Source organism: Leptonotus elevatus, chromosome 21, assembly GCF_054856555.1.
Source record: "Leptonotus elevatus isolate MCC_2025b chromosome 21, RoL_Lele_1.0, whole genome shotgun sequence".
NCBI lineage: Eukaryota > Metazoa > Chordata > Actinopteri > Syngnathiformes > Syngnathidae > Leptonotus > Leptonotus elevatus.
In genome coordinates, this window is record NC_141259.1 from 6,587,127 (window position 1) to 6,609,026 (window position 21,900).

The 21,900-nt window shown below is 37.6% G+C and overlaps 1 protein-coding gene across 8 annotated transcripts in view; it reads left to right on the forward strand.

The window, feature by feature from the left end:
• The window catches only part of col11a1a (collagen, type XI, alpha 1a), a 62,885-nt gene that overhangs the window by 18,551 nt on the left and 22,434 nt on the right, over positions 1–21,900 (forward strand). The window contains exons 5-32 of one of the 8 annotated variants that reach the window (XM_086065672.1): positions 2,036–2,161; positions 4,266–4,361; positions 6,149–6,334; positions 6,553–6,648; positions 8,486–8,767; positions 10,681–10,746; positions 10,900–10,941; positions 11,072–11,134; positions 12,233–12,307; positions 12,433–12,516; positions 13,360–13,416; positions 14,268–14,321; positions 14,401–14,454; positions 14,935–14,988; positions 15,075–15,128; positions 15,697–15,750; positions 15,897–15,941; positions 16,102–16,155; positions 16,254–16,298; positions 17,124–17,177; positions 17,543–17,587; positions 17,870–17,923; positions 18,354–18,398; positions 19,732–19,785; positions 19,913–19,957; positions 21,365–21,418; positions 21,498–21,605; positions 21,843–21,896. In XM_086065672.1, coding sequence (XP_085921798.1) covers positions 2,036–2,161; positions 4,266–4,361; positions 6,149–6,334; positions 6,553–6,648; positions 8,486–8,767; positions 10,681–10,746; positions 10,900–10,941; positions 11,072–11,134; positions 12,233–12,307; positions 12,433–12,516; positions 13,360–13,416; positions 14,268–14,321; positions 14,401–14,454; positions 14,935–14,988; positions 15,075–15,128; positions 15,697–15,750; positions 15,897–15,941; positions 16,102–16,155; positions 16,254–16,298; positions 17,124–17,177; positions 17,543–17,587; positions 17,870–17,923; positions 18,354–18,398; positions 19,732–19,785; positions 19,913–19,957; positions 21,365–21,418; positions 21,498–21,605; positions 21,843–21,896 — 2,100 coding nt within the window. The remainder of the gene's footprint in view (positions 1–2,035; positions 2,162–4,265; positions 4,362–6,148; positions 6,335–6,552; positions 6,649–8,485; positions 8,768–10,680; positions 10,747–10,899; positions 10,942–11,071; positions 11,135–12,232; positions 12,308–12,432; positions 12,517–13,359; positions 13,417–14,267; positions 14,322–14,400; positions 14,455–14,934; positions 14,989–15,074; positions 15,129–15,696; positions 15,751–15,896; positions 15,942–16,101; positions 16,156–16,253; positions 16,299–17,123; positions 17,178–17,542; positions 17,588–17,869; positions 17,924–18,353; positions 18,399–19,731; positions 19,786–19,912; positions 19,958–21,364; positions 21,419–21,497; positions 21,606–21,842; positions 21,897–21,900) is intronic. The other 7 variants (XM_086065665.1, XM_086065669.1, XM_086065667.1 and 4 more) reach the window with 7 other exon arrangements.

Below are 21,900 nucleotides of genomic sequence, written 5' to 3' on the forward strand. Positions count from 1 at the left end.
AGGTTGAACAATTCAGACTTTGAACACTTTGCAGGAAAAAATTATGTTCAAACTCCGAGGTACCACTGTATTAATATTATTATTATTACTATTATTATTATTATCATCATCATCATCATCATTATTATTATTATTATTACTATTATTATTATTATTATGTCAAAAATTGATTGCCCATGCTTTGCCATGTTGAGACTGTCAGTGTTCGAAAGAGAATGAGAGGAGCTGATTTGATTGGTAATGATTGAAGCCTACAGTGGTTACTCACACAGCAGCACAGACTTGTGCTTACCTGCGAAATTACCAGCACCAGGTCTAACCCTCCTCCGCACATTATTACATATATGAAACTGGAGCGCACAATTTTACACAGGATAGGGTACATCCAGTTGCTACACACTCAGGGCAAGTCAAATCAAACAAAATATGCTTTTATGTGATTGCTGCCTTCTTCAAAATTATCAGAGTGCTCAATAATTTTATTGGTAATTGAGTAATACAGTATGTTTGTTTGCCTCACTTCCAGTTCCATCACGTCAAACATCAATTCATTCCATTGTAATATGTGGCCTTCATACTACCCATTGGAAGCAATGTGTGTTATGATTAAGGACTTTGCACCCACCTTAGTGTTATTTTGACGCTTTAAGTCAAAGAAAGCTATTGCGTATTGTTTCCTCATACATGCCAAATTTGTTTCTTTTGAACTCAACAGTTGAACAAACTCCATGCCCTTTCTGAGCACCGCCCTTAAATGATTGGATTGCTAAGGCATGCAAGGAAAAAGAATGCAGTGTATCCACAACATAATTGCTGTTGTAGTAACAACTTTGAAAATAAGTCAGGAAGAAGAAAAAGAAGAATCACATTTCTTGTCACAACATACATACACAAAATGTGATTGCTGCTTTTAATCAATCGCACTAGTTAACAATGAGGTGTATAGAAATATGCAATATTAAATAAGTGTATCTTGTCATGTGGGACATGAGTGGTTGAGGGATGGTGGACCCAAATGCAGGAAACTAAGGCAGTGAGACAGGAATCAAGTGCAATATGTGGAACTTTAATGAAACAGTGCGATAAAAGTGAGCAGACAACCATGACTGGACGGGACGGGACTGGACTGGTCGCCATGACTGGACGGAACGTGACTTCACTAGTTGCCATGACTGGACAGGATGTGACTGGACTGGTCGCCATGACTGGACAGGATAGGATATGACTGGACTGGTCGCCATGACTGGACAGGACGTGACTGGATTGGTTGCCATGACTGGACAGGATGGGACGAGACTAGTCGCCATGACTGGACAGGATGTGACTGGACTGGTGGCCATGACTGGACGGAACGTGACTGCACTGGTCGCCATGATTGGACAGGACGTGACTTGACTGGTCGCCATGACTGGACAGGGTGTGCCAGGACTGGTTGCCACGACTGGACAGGACGTGACTAGACTGGTCGCCATGACTGGAACGAGCGTGACGTGACCAAACCTGACTTGCCTTGACTTGACTTGACTATCTGTGGTGTGGCTATGACTTGGTTGCGGCTGTGGCTGGGACTTGACTTGACTGTGACGAAGACGAGACACACGAGGAAGGTCAGGCAAACACAGATGGATCACATAAAGCTTGACGAGACAAGGGAAGGACACAGGGACAACATAACAAAACACAGATGACACAGACAAAGGACACAAAAACCCAACCCCACAGAACCAACACAAGACATATCTCTGATATGTACATCTTTACCCCTTTGTTGTTAATAATAATCATTTCCTCCCTGTACAATGCGAGTGCAGAGGTGTGTGTACTGTGTCTCGCTATTTTATTATACGAGGCCTTCTGTTTATACCTCATAAGTCTAAAGGTCCAGACAGATGTCACCTAGAATTTTACATTATACCACCCAAGTCAAGTCATAAAATCTTGAAGCCATGTCTTGTCTTGCCTGAGAAGTGTTATCATTTGCTAAATAAACACTTACATGAGCTAACCTGAGCATATTTTTTTCTGCTTCCCACAGGGCGACATCCAACAACTTCTGATCGTTGCTGATTCCAAAGCAGCGTACGACTACTGTGAACATTACAGCCCGGACTGTGACACCCCGCATGGCGAATCCCTGCAGGCCCAGCAGCCTCAGGAAGAGGTCAGCCAAACAGGGAGGGTGGGAGAGGGTCCGCAAAGTACTTGTTAAGAGCCTATTATTTTCATATTCCAATGAAGATATTTACTTCTTTTCATTGTGTGTCACCATTTTAACATCCACACACTTTAATTGAGACACTTCAACAGTTGCAAAATCTTCTATTTGCAGGTGTTATTAGGCGTTCTTGTGCTGGTGTAACGTAATGCTATTATTATTTACTTGAAGCACATGCAGTCAGGTGTATTTGTTTTTTTATTTCCTATCTGCGGGTTCTTATTCATGCAGTCATTCATTTGAAATATATTACTACACTATAGTAAATAAATATAGATAAATACCCATCCATTCATCTTCTTAACCGCTTACTCCTCATAAAGGTTGCGGGGGTGCTGGAGCCTATCCCAGCTGGCTTTGTAGTAGGCGAGGTACACCCTGAACTGTTGCCAGCCAGTCACAGATATATATAGGTAGCTTAATAAGAAACAACAATTTTGCTGTAAAAAACTAACAAAAAAACATATATATATATATATACACAATAAATAATAGAATCACTTATTTATAGTGCATTTCATACGCAACGTGTAACTCAATATGCTATCTACTGTGATTAAATGTACAACATATAAAATAAAATAAAATAAAAAACTGAGTTTAATATATTTAAAAGCAAAAAAGAAATAACAAATTTTCAATTTTCTAAAATTGCTTTAAAATGTTTTTAATAATAGTAAATAAATTTAAAAAAAAAAAAGCAAAAAGTGCAAAGACAAGATTTTTGCAAACATGATTTTAAAAATGGAAAGACCCTAATTTTTTATATGTTTTGAGAAAAGGGCACCGTTATTAATCTGGATTTAAAAGGCTTTATATTTTATTAGTTTTGAATTTGTATTCATTCATATTATTCACTCTGGTAATAAAGTATCCGGGGACCGTATTACACACGAGTACAGACTACAGGGTAAAAACTGCTTTTTTAGGGTGATTTTGGGTGCATAATATTCACTGGATTTTACAGGTCAGTATTGCAAAAGAGAATGACCTTAATCCCACAAATTAAATTAATACATATGATAGACAACTGTCATAAATACTGTATTACCCTCATTCATTATCATACAAAAGTGAAAACAACAACAAAGGCACTGTAGAGTGCATTCTGTAAAAAACAAGGCCCAAACTAGATAGTGTAACTGTACACACCTCTATGATGTCATAGCATGTGCCTTCAGTCAGCTGTCGAAGCATGCTGTTGTTGCCTTCTACCTGATTCAAGATATTTCCAGATGTGCACACATGCACATGCTTGAATAGGCTCACGTCGACAAATGGGAGCGGCTGCATGTACAACACTCTGTAGTTAAAGTGTTAAGAGAGAATCAGTTTCATCTAAGCAGTCATTTGTTTTCAAAATATTATTTTTCACTTTATATACTTAACATGGATGAGCTTAATTTGGAATGCATAATTCCCAGCAACATAACTCATGTTTACTGTATAAAACTAAATGCTATCTGCTGTTAGGGTAGATAAATGAGTTAATTTAATCTTTTTGCATATTACCTTAATGACTATCTGCTTGCTTCGCTTCAACTCATCTTTCATTTAGCCGACCTTCAATGCCCCGAAGCATGTAATTATGCGCTTTCAATGAGAAAGTTCCATTACAATGTGGTTAAAAATGCAGCTGGTATAAAAGTTTGCCTATTCCTCCAGTTTATGAGCTCTTAAACGTCCCATCTGTTAGCATGTTTGGAGGCTAATACCAGCAGAGCTCGTTTCCGTATTGCACTCATCTGCTCGCCACATTCAAGCTGCTACCTTATTTTGATGCATTTATTATTGTGTAACCTCTAACTATGTCCTTCTGTTACACATGTTATGGATGAATGCAATGTCATCCAAAATGAAAAAAAATATATGCTGTTTTTCTTTTTCTTTTTTTTTTGCATAACACAAATAATGGAATTATTTGGTTTTGGACATGCTTGTGCTGATTGCATTAGATGCAACATCATCTCACTCTGCATCCTTGTTGCTAATGTTAACACGTTCATTCCCTCCCTTTCTCCCTGTTCTCTCCATCTGTCAATATCTGTAGTACACTACTGATGATTTAGAATATTCTCAGTTCTATGATTATGCTGAGGGAGCCCCTGACATCCTTCCTACTGATGATGAGTATTCTGAGCCGCAGGTAAATGAAAAAAAAAAAGGAAACACAATGTGCTGTCTCTCTTTATTCACAGTCCCTTTTTTGGTTGTCTGTATCTCAATGTCATGTTTATATGCACATCGATATTGTTAGTGCTGAATTTATAAGGCTCATGATTGGTTTAAGAATATAATTATGACTTTAAAAGATTATAAAGGTCTGTTGATTGACACTGTTTGGTATATGACTATGGGAGTGTAGAAATCACATCAATTAGAACATATATAATTGATTAAATTAATTGGCAATTTTTAGGTGCATATACCGGCAGGGCTGGACTGGCCATTTGGCAGACAGGGCAGGTGCCCGATGGGTTGGCATCTTTTAGGGCCGATGTGATGCTATTTAATTTGCATTTTCCTCCATTCTACCCCAAGAGAGCAGCCCAAGTCAAAAGGCCAGGGCCCGTGGCACTCCATCCCTGTATGCCAATAAATTAGACGAGAAAATGCTAAATGTTACCAATGTAGTTCAATTTAAACCTGATACATCCAATTAATTTTCAGAATTAACAGATTCACTTGTCTTTTCAATCAGGTTTGGTGCATTTTATTTTTATACATATATATAATTTACATCCTAATCAAAATCAATGGTGGCAAATCCAGGTCCAGGGCCTTCCAAATTAAAAGCATATATGTCAAAATAAGATATTTAAACATCACACACAAAACGAACAGCATGAAGAATACTTAACACTTAGTATATATATGCCCTAACGTTTTTAGTCTCTAATTTTTTTTTTTAAATAACATTAATAACATTATGTAGTAGTAGTATGAGGAACATTTTTTTTCATAGGCTGTTTGGAAAACAAAATAACGGGACAAAATATGACTTGTTTCCTAAATGAATTAAACTAAACAAGTGTATGCGTTAACATTTTTTTCATGTTAAACACTGATGTTAATTATTTCATAGACTTTGAATGTTTTTGTACATTGTTAATAAACAGCACATTATGTGCAAAAATCCCCTGCATGCTTAATATGTACTCAAATATATTTCAACATTTAGAGACTCCGATTGAACTTAATTTATTATGAAACGAATTATTTGGCATAATCTTTGGATACCCTGAAGCATCGTTGGCACCCCAAATTTCGGTATCGGTATCGGTACTCGCCTATCCCTAATTACTACGTGAGAAAGGGAAAATATCAAATCCTTCACAATTATACAGTATAAACATAGCTGAATTAATACATTAGTTACAGTGTCAATCAAAACTTGAACATTCTTAACGAACATGAGCACTTTTATTGGATTTCATTTGCTTGTGCCGGTGTACGTAATAAAGTGCATGTCTGGTATGCAAAATTCCAGAAGAAGGTTGTTATTCTCCACAAATAATCAAATTCATCACGAATCGAGTGTTTTTGACCAGTTATCGTGGCTGTGATTTTGAGCTGGTTGAGCTGGACTTGTGTTCATGTGCATGTAAACGTAGTGCATCTTTTGTCTCTTTTATGAGGCTTGAGCATTCCCAGACTGAATCCCATCTTTGCATCCGAGCATGTCTTGTGTTTAAAAACTGGGCTGCTGAAAAGCAAATATTTAAATGTGCATCTGTCCCCAAATCATACAATTGTCCCGACTTCTGTGTTTCATGAAAGGCACAGTCTGTGATTGGTGTACAGCATCATTTCAATGAAGTTATTTTTGTGGTGCTGCAATATTTGGACACCGTTCACCGATTGTGCCTTGAAATCGTTTCCACTCTTGAATGTTTGTCTTGCTGTTTGTTTTGTCGCCGCCCCCTCTTCCAGAGAACCAAACGTAGTGTCTCCATGAAAAAGAAGAGGACCCGAAAGTCCCTCAGTAAAACTAAGGCCAAGCCCTTAAAGTTCTTGGCTGCCAAAAAATCCCCGGCTAAAAAGTTTGCCGCTAAGAAGAAGCGACAGATGCCTGGCTACCAAGCCACAGCGCCGGCACGACCCCGAGGCAGTTTTAGGGTAAACGATCAAGATGCGAAAAGAAACAAAACCCATCAAGATTTTGAAGAGAAAATCTGTGATGGTAGCCTGCGAGCTCCCTAACCGCTTCCGTGTAGCAGTAGCAGAGTCCGTAGTCAGCTTGGGAGGACCCCTAGAGTAAATAACCCCCCCCCCAGGTTCAAACCTTTGTGTTAACCCTTGCTTTATTCTTCTTTCCTTTTTTCAACATGCCTCAGCTAAACAATGTAGAAGATTACAATACAGGCATTGACTACGGAACTGTAGATGATTCTCAGACTCAGTCCCCCTTTGCCACACATGGACCCAGCGAGGTAACTTTCGTCTTCATTCTCGTTTCATTTACGTTTAAAACATAGTTTAAGGGAAGTTGTGTCCAGGAGGATTTTGCCCAAGAAGGTATCTGGTATGTAAAGACACAACTATTTCAGTGAAATTGGTGCGTCTTTTGGGTTGTGTCTAAAGATTCTAACCAACTTCTCTTTGGTTAGTTAAAATCTTTATTCAAACTAGCTGTCTGTTTGGATCCCCTTTGCCAAGTGTATTTATATTTGCTTAAATCAACCTGGTTGATAAAAGTCCAATGGGAATGATTTTGTTTTAAGTCTGACTTATTGGCTTTCATTGGCCACACAAATATAAGGTACGGCATATTATTACTGAACAACATATGCTCCATTTCCCATCATAGGAGAAGCTTGTTTTTTGTGTGTTCTGTTCAGAACTACGATCAAGAAAAACCAAAGCTTCCCCACAGCCAGCTATCAACTTGCTTTGCGTTTGATGATGAGGATGTGATTACACAGGAACTTTCAAATCTATCATTTGGCTACATGGATTAGTGCCAGCTCAACCTGTGTCATCATATCCTTTTTGTTGCTCACCAAAATGGAATGAAAGAAATGATTGTGTCAATTGTGGTTGACATCCAAATTTGTGAATTTGGCTACAATCCTGACTGTTTTGCACTTGCAAAATGACAGTCCAACATTTATTCCAGCCTTTGTTTGTTTTAGTATCAGTAAATTCTAGGCTATGATAACAAACAAAAAAAAAGGCTGAAATAGTATTAAACGTGAATTCAACAGAAACATTTTCTATACAATAATATGTTCTATGCAGCCTCACTAGTCTAAACACGGTATTCTGATTAATATTGTCTTTGTGGAATATGAGTTAAGTAGCAAATTCCACCCATTTTTATCCATCTTATGGGGCGGTCATTTTGCTATTTGCTGAAAACAACAGGGAGTGCCCCAGAAGTGCCCCAACATCAACAGGAAATGACCTAAATTGAACAGGAAGTGACCCAAAAGTGCCCCAAAATCAACAGGAAATAACACAAATTGAACAGGAAGTGACTTGGAATTGTCCCGAAATTAACAGGAAATGACCCAAATTGAACAAGAAGTGACCCAAAATCAACAGGAAGTGCCCGAAATTGAACAGGAAGTGACCCGGAAGTGCCCCAAAATGTATAGATATCGTTTTTCTTTGTGTACTATGCATATGTACTGTATGTACTTTTTGGACCACCTCTCTTATTTGGTATTTGAAAGGAAATCTTTCTTGAAACTAGGATTAAAACAAATATACTCATAATACTTACAATTTTAAAAATGGGATGATATAGGAATACTTTTTAGAATTTAGGAGCATTAATTATTATAATTAAAAAAATCCTTTGTTTCTCTAGTACACCTTTTTTGAAAGACAATTCTGGAAGTATTAACTGGCTCGGTCATTTGAGATCTCTATGATTTTGCTACTTAACTCATATTCCGCAAACACAATATTAATCAGAATACCATATTTAGAGTATAGGGCCGCATAGAACATATTATTATAAGGACAATGTATGGGTTGACTTCTCATTTAAGTCTGTCACGTATGTATGTATTAACACACTTTTGACTGTATTTGAAGCTATAATGATAACACCTTTTGTATTACATAATGATTTGACATTTGACATCTAAAGGTTGACAATGCCACAATTGCTATTTTTTTTAAACTACATAAGGTGTTACCATTGTTAATTATACCAATATGCATACATGCTTTGATAACTTCTAAAAAGTACTCAATTTGCTCAACTAACATTCTATTGGCCATTGCTTCCTTTCTTCTTGCCTTTTGTAACAACCCAAGGCTGAGGATGTTGTCGGTGATTATGTCACTGAAGCCCCTCACGTTGCTCCGGAGCCCGCCGTTGTCCCCAAAACAGCAGAAAACGTGGACACTGGTGTGGAAGCGTATGACTTGAAGGAATATGATGACCTAAAGGAGTATGACTTGGGAGAGGTTGACAACAGGTTGTATGATTATGGGGCATATGATGAGTATGGTCCCGCCCCCTCGAAACCTTCTGCCGCCTATGACGAGGAAGTGGGGCTTGGGGTGGCTGCTGAAACGGACGTTTCTGAGAGCGCCGTAAGTATTCGCACCCTGACTTGAGGACTGAGGGGTGTGTGCATGTGTGCACGTGTGTAAGGCTAATTCTGTCTTCTAGTGATCATCTTTTGTAGTTGGCATGAGTCATGAATCGCGAGCATGTTGCGTGTGCAGTCGGTCCCGCTGATGGTTTGCTGGTGATTTGATTGCGGGACTTGTTTGGGTTTGTCATAACGGAATGCTTCACTTCATAGATTCTGACCCCGAAATCATTACATTACAATTTACAAATCTGATCTGGTTTGTTTTGACATCTCTTCACACCTAACCGCCACGCCATGTTTGCCAACCCACATAACAAACCAGTCCCACCTCCAAGATGATGGTGATAGATGAGAAATCTGTCATCAAGATCTGTTTCGACTCTTAACTGTCCAGGCAGACTGCGACAAACTCTCTGCCAATACATAACAATCCGAGACCATTAATTCCACATTAAGCGGGTCACCAACCTCGAATTCAGTGGTCTGCAACCTGTGGCTCATTAGTCCTTCTGCTGTGGCTCCCTATAGAAAATTAGTAGAAACTAATTTATATTTGTTTTACATATCGTCACCCTAGTTAAAATAATTGCCTAAGTAATGTTTTTGCAATTATTCTTTTTTGCCTTAATGGTGCAAATGGTTAATTTTTTGGTGTTTCCTGAAAAATCTGTAAATATAACTTTGGTGATTATTTTAAGAAGGTGTCGATATATATATTTGTTTTAGATAAAATGTTAAAAATCTGAGAATAACCATAAAATCATGTCTTTTGGAATTACCAAAAAGTCAGATATGTATCTTTTTAGATAAAATACAAAAAAATCTGAAAATTACCATAAAATCGTGCCTTTTAGAATTGCCCAAAAAGTCCCCAAAATTTATTTTTTTAAAAGGCAGAAAAGAAAACATTCAAAAAGTAACTATAAAATGTTCAAAAACAAAAGAAGAAATCCCGATAATTACCATAAAATATTCATAAAATTGCCAACAATGTCAGAAAATTCATTTAAGAAAAGGCAGGTCAAATAGTAACCATAAAATGTTCACAAAATTGCCAAAAAATTCAGAAAATTGTTAGCAAAAAAAAAAGAAGCCATAATTTACCATAGCCAATTGCCAGAATTAGCGGAGCACTGCCAATCATCAGTGACTGAATGACAGTCGCCAGTCATGATTTCTGAGCTGCATTTTGTTGCACTGCTAAGAAACACAGCAGAAAAAAGACAGGGACATTCATAAAAGTCAACGTCAAAAAAAATGTATGTGACACCTACAGTGACGATCAATTACACTGGGGAACACAATTTTTGTTGAGTTAGATCTGACAGCTGCATTTTGTTTTTAACTGGTTTTTGAGTGCGGAATCCAAAACAGATCTCAGTTTTTCGTTGCCACGTAGGTGTAGTTGAGTCAAATTGTATAATCAGGTCTTCTTACTACAGTCTTACTACAGCTAATTTTGCTTATCTGGGGGTAAGCTCTTACAACTTCTACACACTGAAAACATCTTTTCATCTCTGCCATCGTCCCACCACTTCTCTACTTCCAAAACATCCAAAAACACCACCACCAATGGAATCCAAATTATACTTCACACAAATAAGAATATGAATGCATTTCTTCTTATTTTTCTCTCTTTGGGGTTTGCATGACAGCAATAACTTGTTCACGTCATTTATTGCTCTAGTTGATCACCATTAGCCATCCTGCACGGTGCCAATGCGGCGACTGCGTTGCTCCACTTCAAGCACACTCAGTCGGGGGTCCACTCTTGCTCCAGATAACTAACATTTGCCTGTTTAGTCATTTTACGCCATTGTGTTATTCTTAAAAACTCCGTCTGGCTTATACAGTATATGACACTCATACAGTCATGATGGACCGTGCAAAATGTGTCTGTTATCACAGGTTGCTGGAGCTGGAGGAGCCTTTGGCCAAAAGGGAGAGAAGGGCGAACCGGCTGTGATTGAACCTGTAAGACCCCCAAATTTGGTGCACAGGGATTCAAGTCATTTCTTTCTGGAGAGATTTTACTGTCTGCTGTTGTGTAAAACTCGTACTAAGAATTGGACTGGTTTTTTCGACTGCCAATCATTGTGGTGTGAAACAATGTTTGTTTTTTTCAAGGGCATGCTGATTGAAGGACCACCAGGACCCTCTGGCCCATCTGTGAGTATACACGACTGAAAAGACAAAATACTGGATGTATTTTTTTTTTTTTTTTAACATCATTATCACCTGAATTGATTGTCACATTAAGCTTTTTGTCTGCTGACTTAATGTTGTTTTTGAAAAAAAGGGTCTTCCTGGTCCCTCTGGCCTACATGGACCCCCTGGTGCTGCTGGAGATCCTGGTGACAGAGTGAGTATAAAAAAATATATATATATATTTTTTTTTAGGGTTGTGACTTTTGCCGCCTCTCTTGACCGCTAAAGGAACCACATTGGTCATTAAATTAGTCAACTTAAGATATTTTACTTTGCATACATTACATTAGAATGATAATTAGACCTATATTCACAACAATGTTAATTATGGATATAAAAATATATTGTTTATGATTTATCTCATATTGATTACTCAAAAAATGCTAATAAAAATCAGAACTCCTCTTGTCAAGAAAGTTAACATTTTTGGACTTTAGTAGAGCAGGAACTACTCTTGTATGGTGTACATGTCCACATCATGTCCACTAAAACTGTACTATTCCCCCGTGACGTGAAGTGGACGCCAATACTTTAACTCTAAAGACTGCAGTGTCAAATGTATTTCTTACTTGCATGTTGTTTTAAGTTAATTATGATCTCAGCAGCTGCTGAAGTTAATTACATCTCGCGCAGGATTTCGGTGTGTGTGCATACTAATCACTTAATCGGTTAGGCGACCTGGAGGTTAAAACTGCTGTGTCACGTCAAATAAAATTGTTCTACTGTGAAAAGTCTTTGTTTGCTACATACTATATCAAATAGACAGCTATTTACATCAATACAGTTTAGATACTTGGCATTGTGTTAAAGGGGCCATTTTGTGCTCTGGTTTTGAGTTATAAATATCGAATTATTTGGCTGCTGAGCTCAGCTTGGTAACACTCGACACACCATCTTATATTGGATGTTTGTTTTGGACGGATGCTTGGAGATGGACAGGGCTAGCTAGTTGTGTACAGGAGGAGCAGGAGAATCCACTAACAAGCAACATCAGCCTCCAGCATTTACTTCTACCTGTACAAGTAGAGTCAAATATGAGTCGATGATTAATTCGACAGAGAAAACTTAAAATTGGGCGTGAATCTGAAAAGACATAATAGCTATTTCCAGCTATAGCTACAGCTAGCTACATCACACCACAGCTAGCTATAGCTACAGCTACAGCTAGCGATTAGCGAAATATTTCATAGCACCACAATTCAACTATTTAACAGTGAGTTCCTGATTATTCTTTACATCTGATCCACTTCAGGGTCCTCCCGGTCGTGCTGGTTTGCCCGGTGCTGATGGCCTCGCAGGGCCCCCCGGTACCATGCTGATGCTGCCAGTAAGTTTGACGAATATCAAACACTTAAACCAGAGTTATTTTTGTCCCCGCGAATAATGAGGGCCAATTATTAACGCACTGAGGAACCTTTTCATAGTCTGTGTGCGTATATTTGTGTGTAACAGTTCCGCTTCGGTGGCGATGGTGAGAAGGGTCCAGTGGTGTCGGCCCAAGAAGCCCAGGCTCAGGCCATCCTTTCCCAGGCCAGAGTAAGTGCTTACGAGAGTAAAACGAAATATGCTGAGCGAACTGAATAGCAACAACCTAAAAAGGCCACTTTGAACAGGTGGGCAGACAGGAGAGACTGTTAAAAATACCCAAAGGACAAAACTGACAGGTGTAGAAAATATCTCTGTCTCTGTGGATTCAGGGTTGGCCTTGAAGTTTAAAAAACTTTTACATTTGAAGAACAAATAGATTTTTTTTTTAAACAAACAGAAATATGGACCCAAATCTAGCTGTTTTTAGTATATTATTGAATATTTTATGGCACAGTATATTCCATCTTGAGGAAAACAGCAAAATATCACAGAACTTTTACATGATTCATATTTTGTTTAATTTGATGACGTTGATTAGGGTTGGGTGAGTATCGATACAAGGTATCGGTTTCGGGCCGATACCCAGCCTTATTTCAGGCTTTCAATTTGATCTGGAACTAGAAATTAGAATAATAGAAAATTGCCATTATTTTCATGCAATTTTAAGAAAAAATGCTACATTGAGATATATAGGTGTTTCTTTAAAATTATCTGTCGATCCTAGGAAGGGGAAATTTTATGTATCAATAGTAATAGTGGTATCGGTACTAAAGAGTTGAGTACTCGTGCTGGTATTGATCTGAAAAAAAGTCGTATCCAACATCCCTGATGATGATGATGATGAGATTAAACTTCCGTATCAGTATAATGAAATTGATAAGTAAACATTTTGAAAAAGTTGTGTTAACTTTTTTTTTTTTTTATTAAAATATGATAGGTAATATGTTTTGAAGAAATTTATAATTTCTATATCGATACAGTATATGAGTCATCATCTTATTTACCTTGCAGTTGGCTATGAGGGGATCACCCGGGCCAATGGGTTTGACAGGAAGATCAGGACCAGTGGTGAGTAACATATTCATCTTGATTACTTTTTCTTTATTTTTACATTTATCATCCCTTTCACCTTCCATAAAACGTACATTCAATGAAAGCATCTTCAATGAAATGAAATGAGATCCTTATGGAAACATATTTTACTTTACTACTTGTTGACATGTTAAATAAAGTCGTTTGTATGTTACTTTTTCCCATTATACTTAAATTAAGAAATTATTGTGTTTGCATTGTGTCACATTTCAAACCAGAATTGTATGGAAATGTCGCATCAGCTCTTTGGGGCATTTTGGTGCATACCGCCTGCTTGTTACTATCTCGGGTGGTACCAGCTGCCTAGGAAATGCACTTTGCTCTACCGCTCGCCTTCCGCCTCCTCTCTTTTGGGCTTGTTGATACACGATCCGCTCATTATCTGCTGCAAAAAGCATATCGACGGGAGGCTCTGTGAAATGTGCCTTTCACTGGCTTCTGACCAACTGTAATTTAAAAAAAACAACTTTCTGTATTGTGTGTGTGGTTTCAGCTTTGGGTATTTAGCATACAAAGCATTGTTATGTGTTCCTTATTTGGTCACTTCTGACCATTTTGGAGCTGTTTAGAACAACCATGTAAGTAGCAAGTACACATATAGGCTATTAATGATGCTAAATAGTTTCAAATTAGTATTTACATTTACAGGACAAGATTGCTAATAGTCTGCTACGTAGCGCAGGTGTAAATCCTTACATAGGGATTTATTGTAGCTAAACACTTCCCCCTAGTGGTTACATTTGCACAAACCTTGCCATAGTTGGACAAAAGTGCAAGCGTGGTGATTTTAGAGACAACTTGTTTGATTTGTCGTATCTCCTGTCAAGGGTCTACCTGGGTCAACTGGACTGAAAGGTGAATCCGGAGATCACGGTCCTCAGGTGAGGAGCATGTGTTTCAAAAGAGAAGTCAGTAAAAGCCACTCTAGGTCACTACTGAGTTTTCTTATGTTTCTACCAGGGGCCCCGTGGCGTCCAAGGGCCCTCAGGACAAACCGGAAAAGCCGGCAAAAGGGTGAGTGAACTCATTGACCCCAGTCCACTCTCACTCATGTTGGAATCATCTCTGTGTTTGTTGTGTGTGGAGTTGTTTGTACCTGCTGCTCAAACGCTGAGAGGATTATTTACAACCCAACAAACAATCGCTTGATAAGTGCTTAAAGGCCCGCACGGCTTCCAATCATCGGATCAATTGCCGGCCTGTTTAATCTGTCTGAAAATGTCAAAGTGAGTCAGAAAGCGAATAGAGGACGTGCGTGCCCAATTTGTGTCAAGCGCCTTGACTTCATTGGTTACTAATAAAGTCAAAGGCAAATCAATACACTAATCTTAATGAATGGATAAAATGGGAGATATTAGTTGATTTTGAATATCATAAAAAAAAATACTTTGAATGTATCCTGTCTCGGCTTTGACACAATTATTTTTGTGTTTTTATGACAGGATTGATTTTAAAACTTTGAAACATGCTCAAGGTCTCTTTTCTTGTTTCCAGGGTCGTGCCGGAGCTGACGGTTCACGTGGGATGCCCGGAGAGCCAGGCAGCAAGGTATCATTATCGCTATCACGAGAAATTAGTATCGCTACAACAAAAAAAAAGTGTGTGCTCTTAATTGATTAATTATTTTCTTTCAGGGCGACCGAGGCTTTGATGGACTACCCGGACTGCCTGGGGAAAAAGGACACAGGGTAAGTGCAGTTCAATTTCATTTTGTTGAATAATTTGTACAAAAATTATATATTTTTTTACCTTTTTACACTCAGATGTATTTGAAGGATTTGTCTATTCAGACTGCATTATGAAGCCAAAATAAACAATATAATAATTTAATAATTGAAACACAAAATCATTTTGTGACTGGTGGTACGCTGCAATAGATGAGGTTGTCATCATCTGCGTATTATCTTAATTAGTGTTAAAAATTCTGAAATTACAGTGCGCTGACTGACAAACTGCATGAGAAAGAAAATAATGAATAAATTCCCATACATTAACTAAGTAAGCAATTCAGTTTCCCAACCAGTCATCCTTTAAATAATTTTAGATTCTGGATGACTTTACTAGATTACTTAAATTATGCAATACATATAAAGTCATACACATATTTTGGAGGATATTGTTCATATCGACATATTGGTACATATTGGTTGGAAAAGATTTTGAACTTGCCCAGACACTTCCCTTTTTATAAAATAAGATAAGATAAGGGTATGTTAGGTTGAAGGTCATAATAAATTTATTTCCTCTTTTTATTAGGGTGAGCCAGGACCACTCGGACCCCCAGGTTCTCCTGGAGAAGACGGACAGAGAGTAAGTACTTCCTATTATAAATACAGGAAAGAAAGAAGAAATAAATAAAAACACTAACTGAAGTCATCCACTAATATTTTGAGTTGCATCAAACTTCTTCAGTCTTTTTTAAAATGTTTTACTAAGGTATCTATTTCTTCCCACAGGGCGAGGATGGAGAGATCGGACCCAGAGGGTTGGCTGGCGAGAGTGTATGTTTTTCTTTTAATCTATTCTGAGCATCTCAAATATCATTCAAATGCTTTACCAAAAGTGTCCACCAGGGACACATGCCTTTCTTATGGCGCAAAAAAACATCATATATATTTATATTTTTTAAGATCAATAATAATTGAATTCTTCTCATTTTAGGGTCCAAGAGGTCTTCTTGGACCTCGCGGTTCTCCCGGACCTCCTGGCTCACCTGTATGTACCCTCAGCTTCCTCACTATACTATATTTTACCACTTCCTGATATTGCTCATTTGTATTTTTCCTCATTGTTTCCTTAATTGTCCCCCACAGGGTGTTGCTGGGGTTGATGGGCCTTCAGGTCCAAAAGGAAACATGGTAAGAAGATAACTTTGCACTGTCTACATTGGACTGTTAACATTCCTTTGGGATTCACAGCTGTGAGGTCAGAGGTCATCCCTACGCCTGAAAGGACCTACAGAGGAGAAATGTCATTTGCTTACATTCTATCATGGGATCATGATGTTATATCATATTTGTTATGGCATTTGCTATAAATAAAGAGCTACGGGGAGAAAAATTGACCTGAGCACCATGAACTCATTCACAGCTATTGACGACTATAGACGTAAAAAATTAATGTGAACTATTTCTATCAGTTTAACATTTTTTTCATTTCATTTCATTTTTTTATGAAAACCTAGATTTTTTTATTGTACATTTATAACAGATATAAAATTATCATGCAATTAATTACGATTAAACGCCCCTTATTATTTTTATTTTTTTTAAATTAGGCCCGTCATATGACTTTACTTGTTGACTAACAATTAATCAAAAATTTTATATCTGTTCTAAATTTACAATATTTTTTGTCTAGGTTTTCATACTTTTGTTAGCAAAAGTGGGAAAAAAATGTTAAACTAATAGAAATAGTTCAAATGAATTTTTGACGTCTATAGCCGGCAATGGCAGTGAATAAGTTAATATGTTTAAGAGACACTAATCAAGACATTTTCATTGCATTTTTATGTTTATGTTTTATGCTTTACTGTTGCTAAGTTCCGGCCCATTTTGCTGCTATTTAAAGCACAACACCTCCTTGCTCGGTGATATTGATATGCGCAATCCAAGTGTCACTTTTGAAATGAAAGCAGGCATTATGTTGTGTTTGCTTTGACCGCTATTCCTCATTTTGTTTAGGGACCACAAGGAGAACCAGGACCGCCGGGCCAGCAGGGAATTTCAGGCACTCAGGTAAAGTCATCAATCACAGCCTGTCTTGCGATCTTATGTCAAAACAAAGAGGAGGCGTGTGTAAAAGCTTCCATTATGTTTCAAGTGAGCCCAATATTTTAGGGGTATTTTTGTAGTTGATTCATTTGATAGCATCCTTAAAGTAATTCCTACAAGGTGCCATAAAAAAAGCATTATTATACATACACATGCACAAATGTTCAATCAAACGCTAATGTGTCCTTTGATCGCCCTCACACACACAAGCTTAACATTCTTTCACCAGCTCAACTTTACACTGCCGACATACTCCACAGATGATTTTGTGTGTGTGTGTTGTCATGGAAACCAAGTCTCATTTCTACGTATGTGCTTTTTTTTCATAGGGTCTTCCCGGTCCCCAAGGCCCTATTGGACCTCCTGGTGAAAAAGTATGGGATAACTAGACAAATGCTGAAAAGCTGAATGCTAAGATTTGAATGCATGTGATTATGGAGCAAATTGGAAAAAAAATTGTATATTTATTTTAAAAAGTGTCTTCTACCACTGTGAATTTTTGAAGCAAATTGAAATTTGAACGGTGTAAATCTGAAATATTATCTGGAAGTTGAAGAGACAAAAATCACAATAAATTACATTTATGCACCTGTATAATCCGATTTCATACTTTATTTGAATCCTAAATCCTTGTTATGTGTTTTTCTCATCTGCAGGGTCCCCAGGGCAGGTCAGGGTTGCCCGGACTACCTGGTGCGGATGGACCCCCGGTACGTGCTCTTATTACCTGTTTTCATGCATCCAGAGTACCAATAATACGTTTTTTAAATTGTGCAGTGTATGTTTCATTCTGTGTAGGACATCTTTCAATTGACTGACTGACTATCTATCTACTTCATATCATTTGAAAAAAAATCCCTTGCTTCATATTGGTGTTATGCTGTGCATCCATAACACTTACATTGGCCTATGTTTCCCCCCCAAAATCAATTGTCAGTTCTTTGAGTGGAGCTGTTTGAAATTGATGAAGAGTAAAATGCTCACAGGCAAATTACACAGGAAAAAAAAAAAGCTGTAATGTTGCAATTTCCAGTCTTTTTTTCTGTATTTACCCTCACAGACCACTTATCATCTCCCCAAATCATTCCATTATTTTAACTTTGAGTACAAGCTGTGTTATATTTGTTTATGTTTTTGCAGGGTCATCCTGGCAAGGAGGGTCCAGCTGGAGAAAAAGGAGCCCAAGTAGGTGCTTTTTGCCAACATAAAAAAAAAAGCCATGATTATGATGCAATAAAAATGTTTTTAATGGTATGTTAGATATAAATGTGCAGATAAGCATTGTTTCATTTGTCCACCCTGAATGATTATTTTGCATTTTATTAATTCATTCACTGCCATTAATGGCTATAAACTTCAAAAAATCATTTGAACTATTTCTATTAGTTTAACTTTTTTTCCACTTTTGTTAACAAGAGTGTGAAAACCTCGACATTTTTGAAAAATAATATTTTATTTTATTTTATTTTTTTATATATTTTTTAAAGATTATTAAAAATTAGGGGGCATCAGGCAATTAAATTACTAACAATGATGGGCGTCAGGCGATTAAAATTTGTAATTGTAATTAATCGCATGACTTCAATAGTTAACTCACGATTAATCACAAATTATATATCTGTTCTAAAATTACAATAATATTCTTCTAGGTTTTCATACTCTTGTTAACAAAAGTGGGAAAAAAAAGTTTAACTAATAGAAATAGTTCACATTTTTTGACGTCTATAGCCATCAATGGCAGTGAATGAGTTAATGATATGTAAGAAAGATAATCAGCCACGGAGAATTAAGTTACATAAGTCAATACGTGGGCTTTATGTCAATAAGTTGTCATTTGAAGAAACATTCATATTTGTGAACATAATGCCAGGTAGTAGGGTTTCATTTCTTTACCTCTGGATCAATACATACAAAACCTTGTACCTCCAAAATCTTCATTTTTCAGGAGCCTCTAAAAACGATGACACCCACACGTGTGGACTGACCAAAAGTAGAGATTTTTGAAAAAATATATATGATTGATGATATGATGAATATGAAAATTGCCAAATTTGACTTACGAGGTTTTGGGCTGAGACCAGCAATACATTTGTTTTCATTATTTTTTTTAAACAAATAAGCATCAATATTATGATCATCTTCAGACAAAAACTGATACACAAGCACTGTCAAATTAAGATTTTTACATTTGAAACGTCATGGCAGACAATCAAACAAGAAGCCACAAAAAGTATAAATACTGAAATAATATCTCGTCTCAGTTTACACACAAATTGAGTGTAAAATCTGGTCTCTTTATTTGAACACCAAGTTATTATTTTGTATTATGGCTCCAGGTTGAAACACAGGTTTATTGTTATTTATGCCATTTTATGGAAGAGCATTTAATTGTAGTTAGCCGAATAAAGATATTTGGAATTAATGAATAATACTTTTCGGTTCAATGAAATTAGATAATTTCCTATACAAACTTTGCTTAGTTCTTGTTCATGTAAACGCATGTTAATTCTTCTTTCAGGGACCAGTGGGTCCTCAGGGTCCAATCGGCTATCCTGGGCCTCGTGGTGTCAAGGTAAGGGTCAGGGGTTAGTCTAATTGAATCGTCCAGTAATAATGGTGTATTGGTATTATTGTAAGAGTCAAGCCAAGTCTGCACAACTTCATTTGTTGAGATAATGAAAGTGTTTCCTGTTCAACAGGGTGCTGATGGTGTGCGGGGCTTGAAAGGTTCAAAGGGAGAAAAGGTAAGAAGGAGAATTTATGATTGTAATAAAATAGTGTAGTAGCTTTGCATTGCTCAGATAATAATGGGATCACTTTATGTATCTTCAGTGCCATTGACGGCTATACACGTCAAAGATCCATTTGAACTGGACTGGCAGTGAATGAGTTAAAAAAAAAAAGTCATGCAAAAGGCCCAATTGGCCACATGGTCAACAACAACACTTTTCTCATGTTTCTGATGAGGTTTAGACCAAGGAAACAAAGTTTGAGGAGGCGCCTGTTAACATATTCAAGCTACAGCGTCTGCAACTCGGGCCTGTCTTTGCCCTCCTCACGTCCGTCTGAATCCTTTGAGCTATTGCCTGGCAGAGGTCAGACGATGGCCTCCTCCGGCGGAGACAAAGGCTGCGCGAATGTGAGGCTGTCGTGCTCAAGGCGTCTCGCTTTCAAAGAACAATTCGCTTCATCTCCAGCTGTTTGAAGTGCGCGTGTCACTTTCAACGAATCCGTCTTTGAAGTATCAGAGATGGTCACTTGAGATCGATACGAGTTATATTGGGTAAAATACGCCATCTGACTGTGTGATGCTGTTGTTACCATAGTGACAGGTATGTGTGTGTGTGTTAGTTCGTGAATCATTTAAGTGTGTGAATTAAACTCCTGAGCCTTGGGGATAAAGGTTTTGTCATGAATAACGGATGCATTTAACTTCATGTGTGTGTATGAGTGTGATGTAAGAAAGCAGTGCTAAAATATCTATTAAATGGAATGATAAAAGACAGGTGACACAAAACTTGCCAAACAGACATGGACTGAGTTTTGGATATTGTAGAATTAAACACTTTACTCATTCACTCCCAGCCATTTTCACTGAAGCAACCCCCTTTGCTCCCGGTTGTTTTACTGGATTTTGATTGATTTTACAAGGCCCACAGAATATTGCGTTCTATTGCTATAAAAACATTCGTCTCTTTTTTTATCGGGAAAAAAACACATTTGTATTGGTTTCCGGTTTTTATTATTTTTATTTTTTAGCAATTGGCATTAGAATATAGCCAAGTTTCATCATTATTCACAAATCTGTTTAAAACACTGGGCAAAAAAGCCTTTTTGCAACATGGCCCTGCTTGATCTCTTATACTCTGCTGCCACCTGCTGGTAGTTATTACAATAACGGTATTGTAATAACTACCATTGCTTCAAGCGTTCTCTTCATTTCAGAAGCTGCATCAAAGCCTTCTGTATGCTCTAGCATAAAAAAAAGTAAATCATATAAATATGTTTTTGGGACCATGGCAATATTTAAAATAGAACGTTTTTGCACGTTTTTGGGAGCAAATGAGTAAAGTGTGAACTGACCGGTTTCTTGCAAAGACGCAATGAACAATTCTAGAAACATGCTGTAGGTTGTCCTTGTTTTGTTATAGGGCGAAGATGGTTTCCCAGGGTTCAAAGGTGACATGGGAATCAAAGGAGACCGGGTGAGGAAGAGTTCATTCTTCTGTGTACAAGTCACGCTAGGTCAGCATCTTGATTGTTTTTTTCCTAATATGACATCAGGGTGAGCTTGGCATGTTGGGGCCCCGTGGAGAGGATGGCCCAGAGGGTCCCAAGGGAAGATCAGGCCCCAATGGAGAGTCAGGTCCCTTAGGTCCTGCTGGAGAAAAGGTAATATAGTCGACACCGTTCTGAGCGACTGTGATGTCATTTCACCCGACAACAAGTGACAAAATGGCCGCCTTCTGATACTGATAAATACTGCTGGATTTTGCGTCATAACTCGTATTCCACAAATGTGATATTAATCAGAATGTCATGTTTAGACTAGTGAGGTCATATATAACATATTATTGTTACGAATTTTGGGGGAGTTGACTTAACCTTTAATGATTTAATATTTCTCAGGGTAAACTGGGAGTACCAGGATTGCCAGGATATCCAGGAAGACAAGGACCTAAGGTAC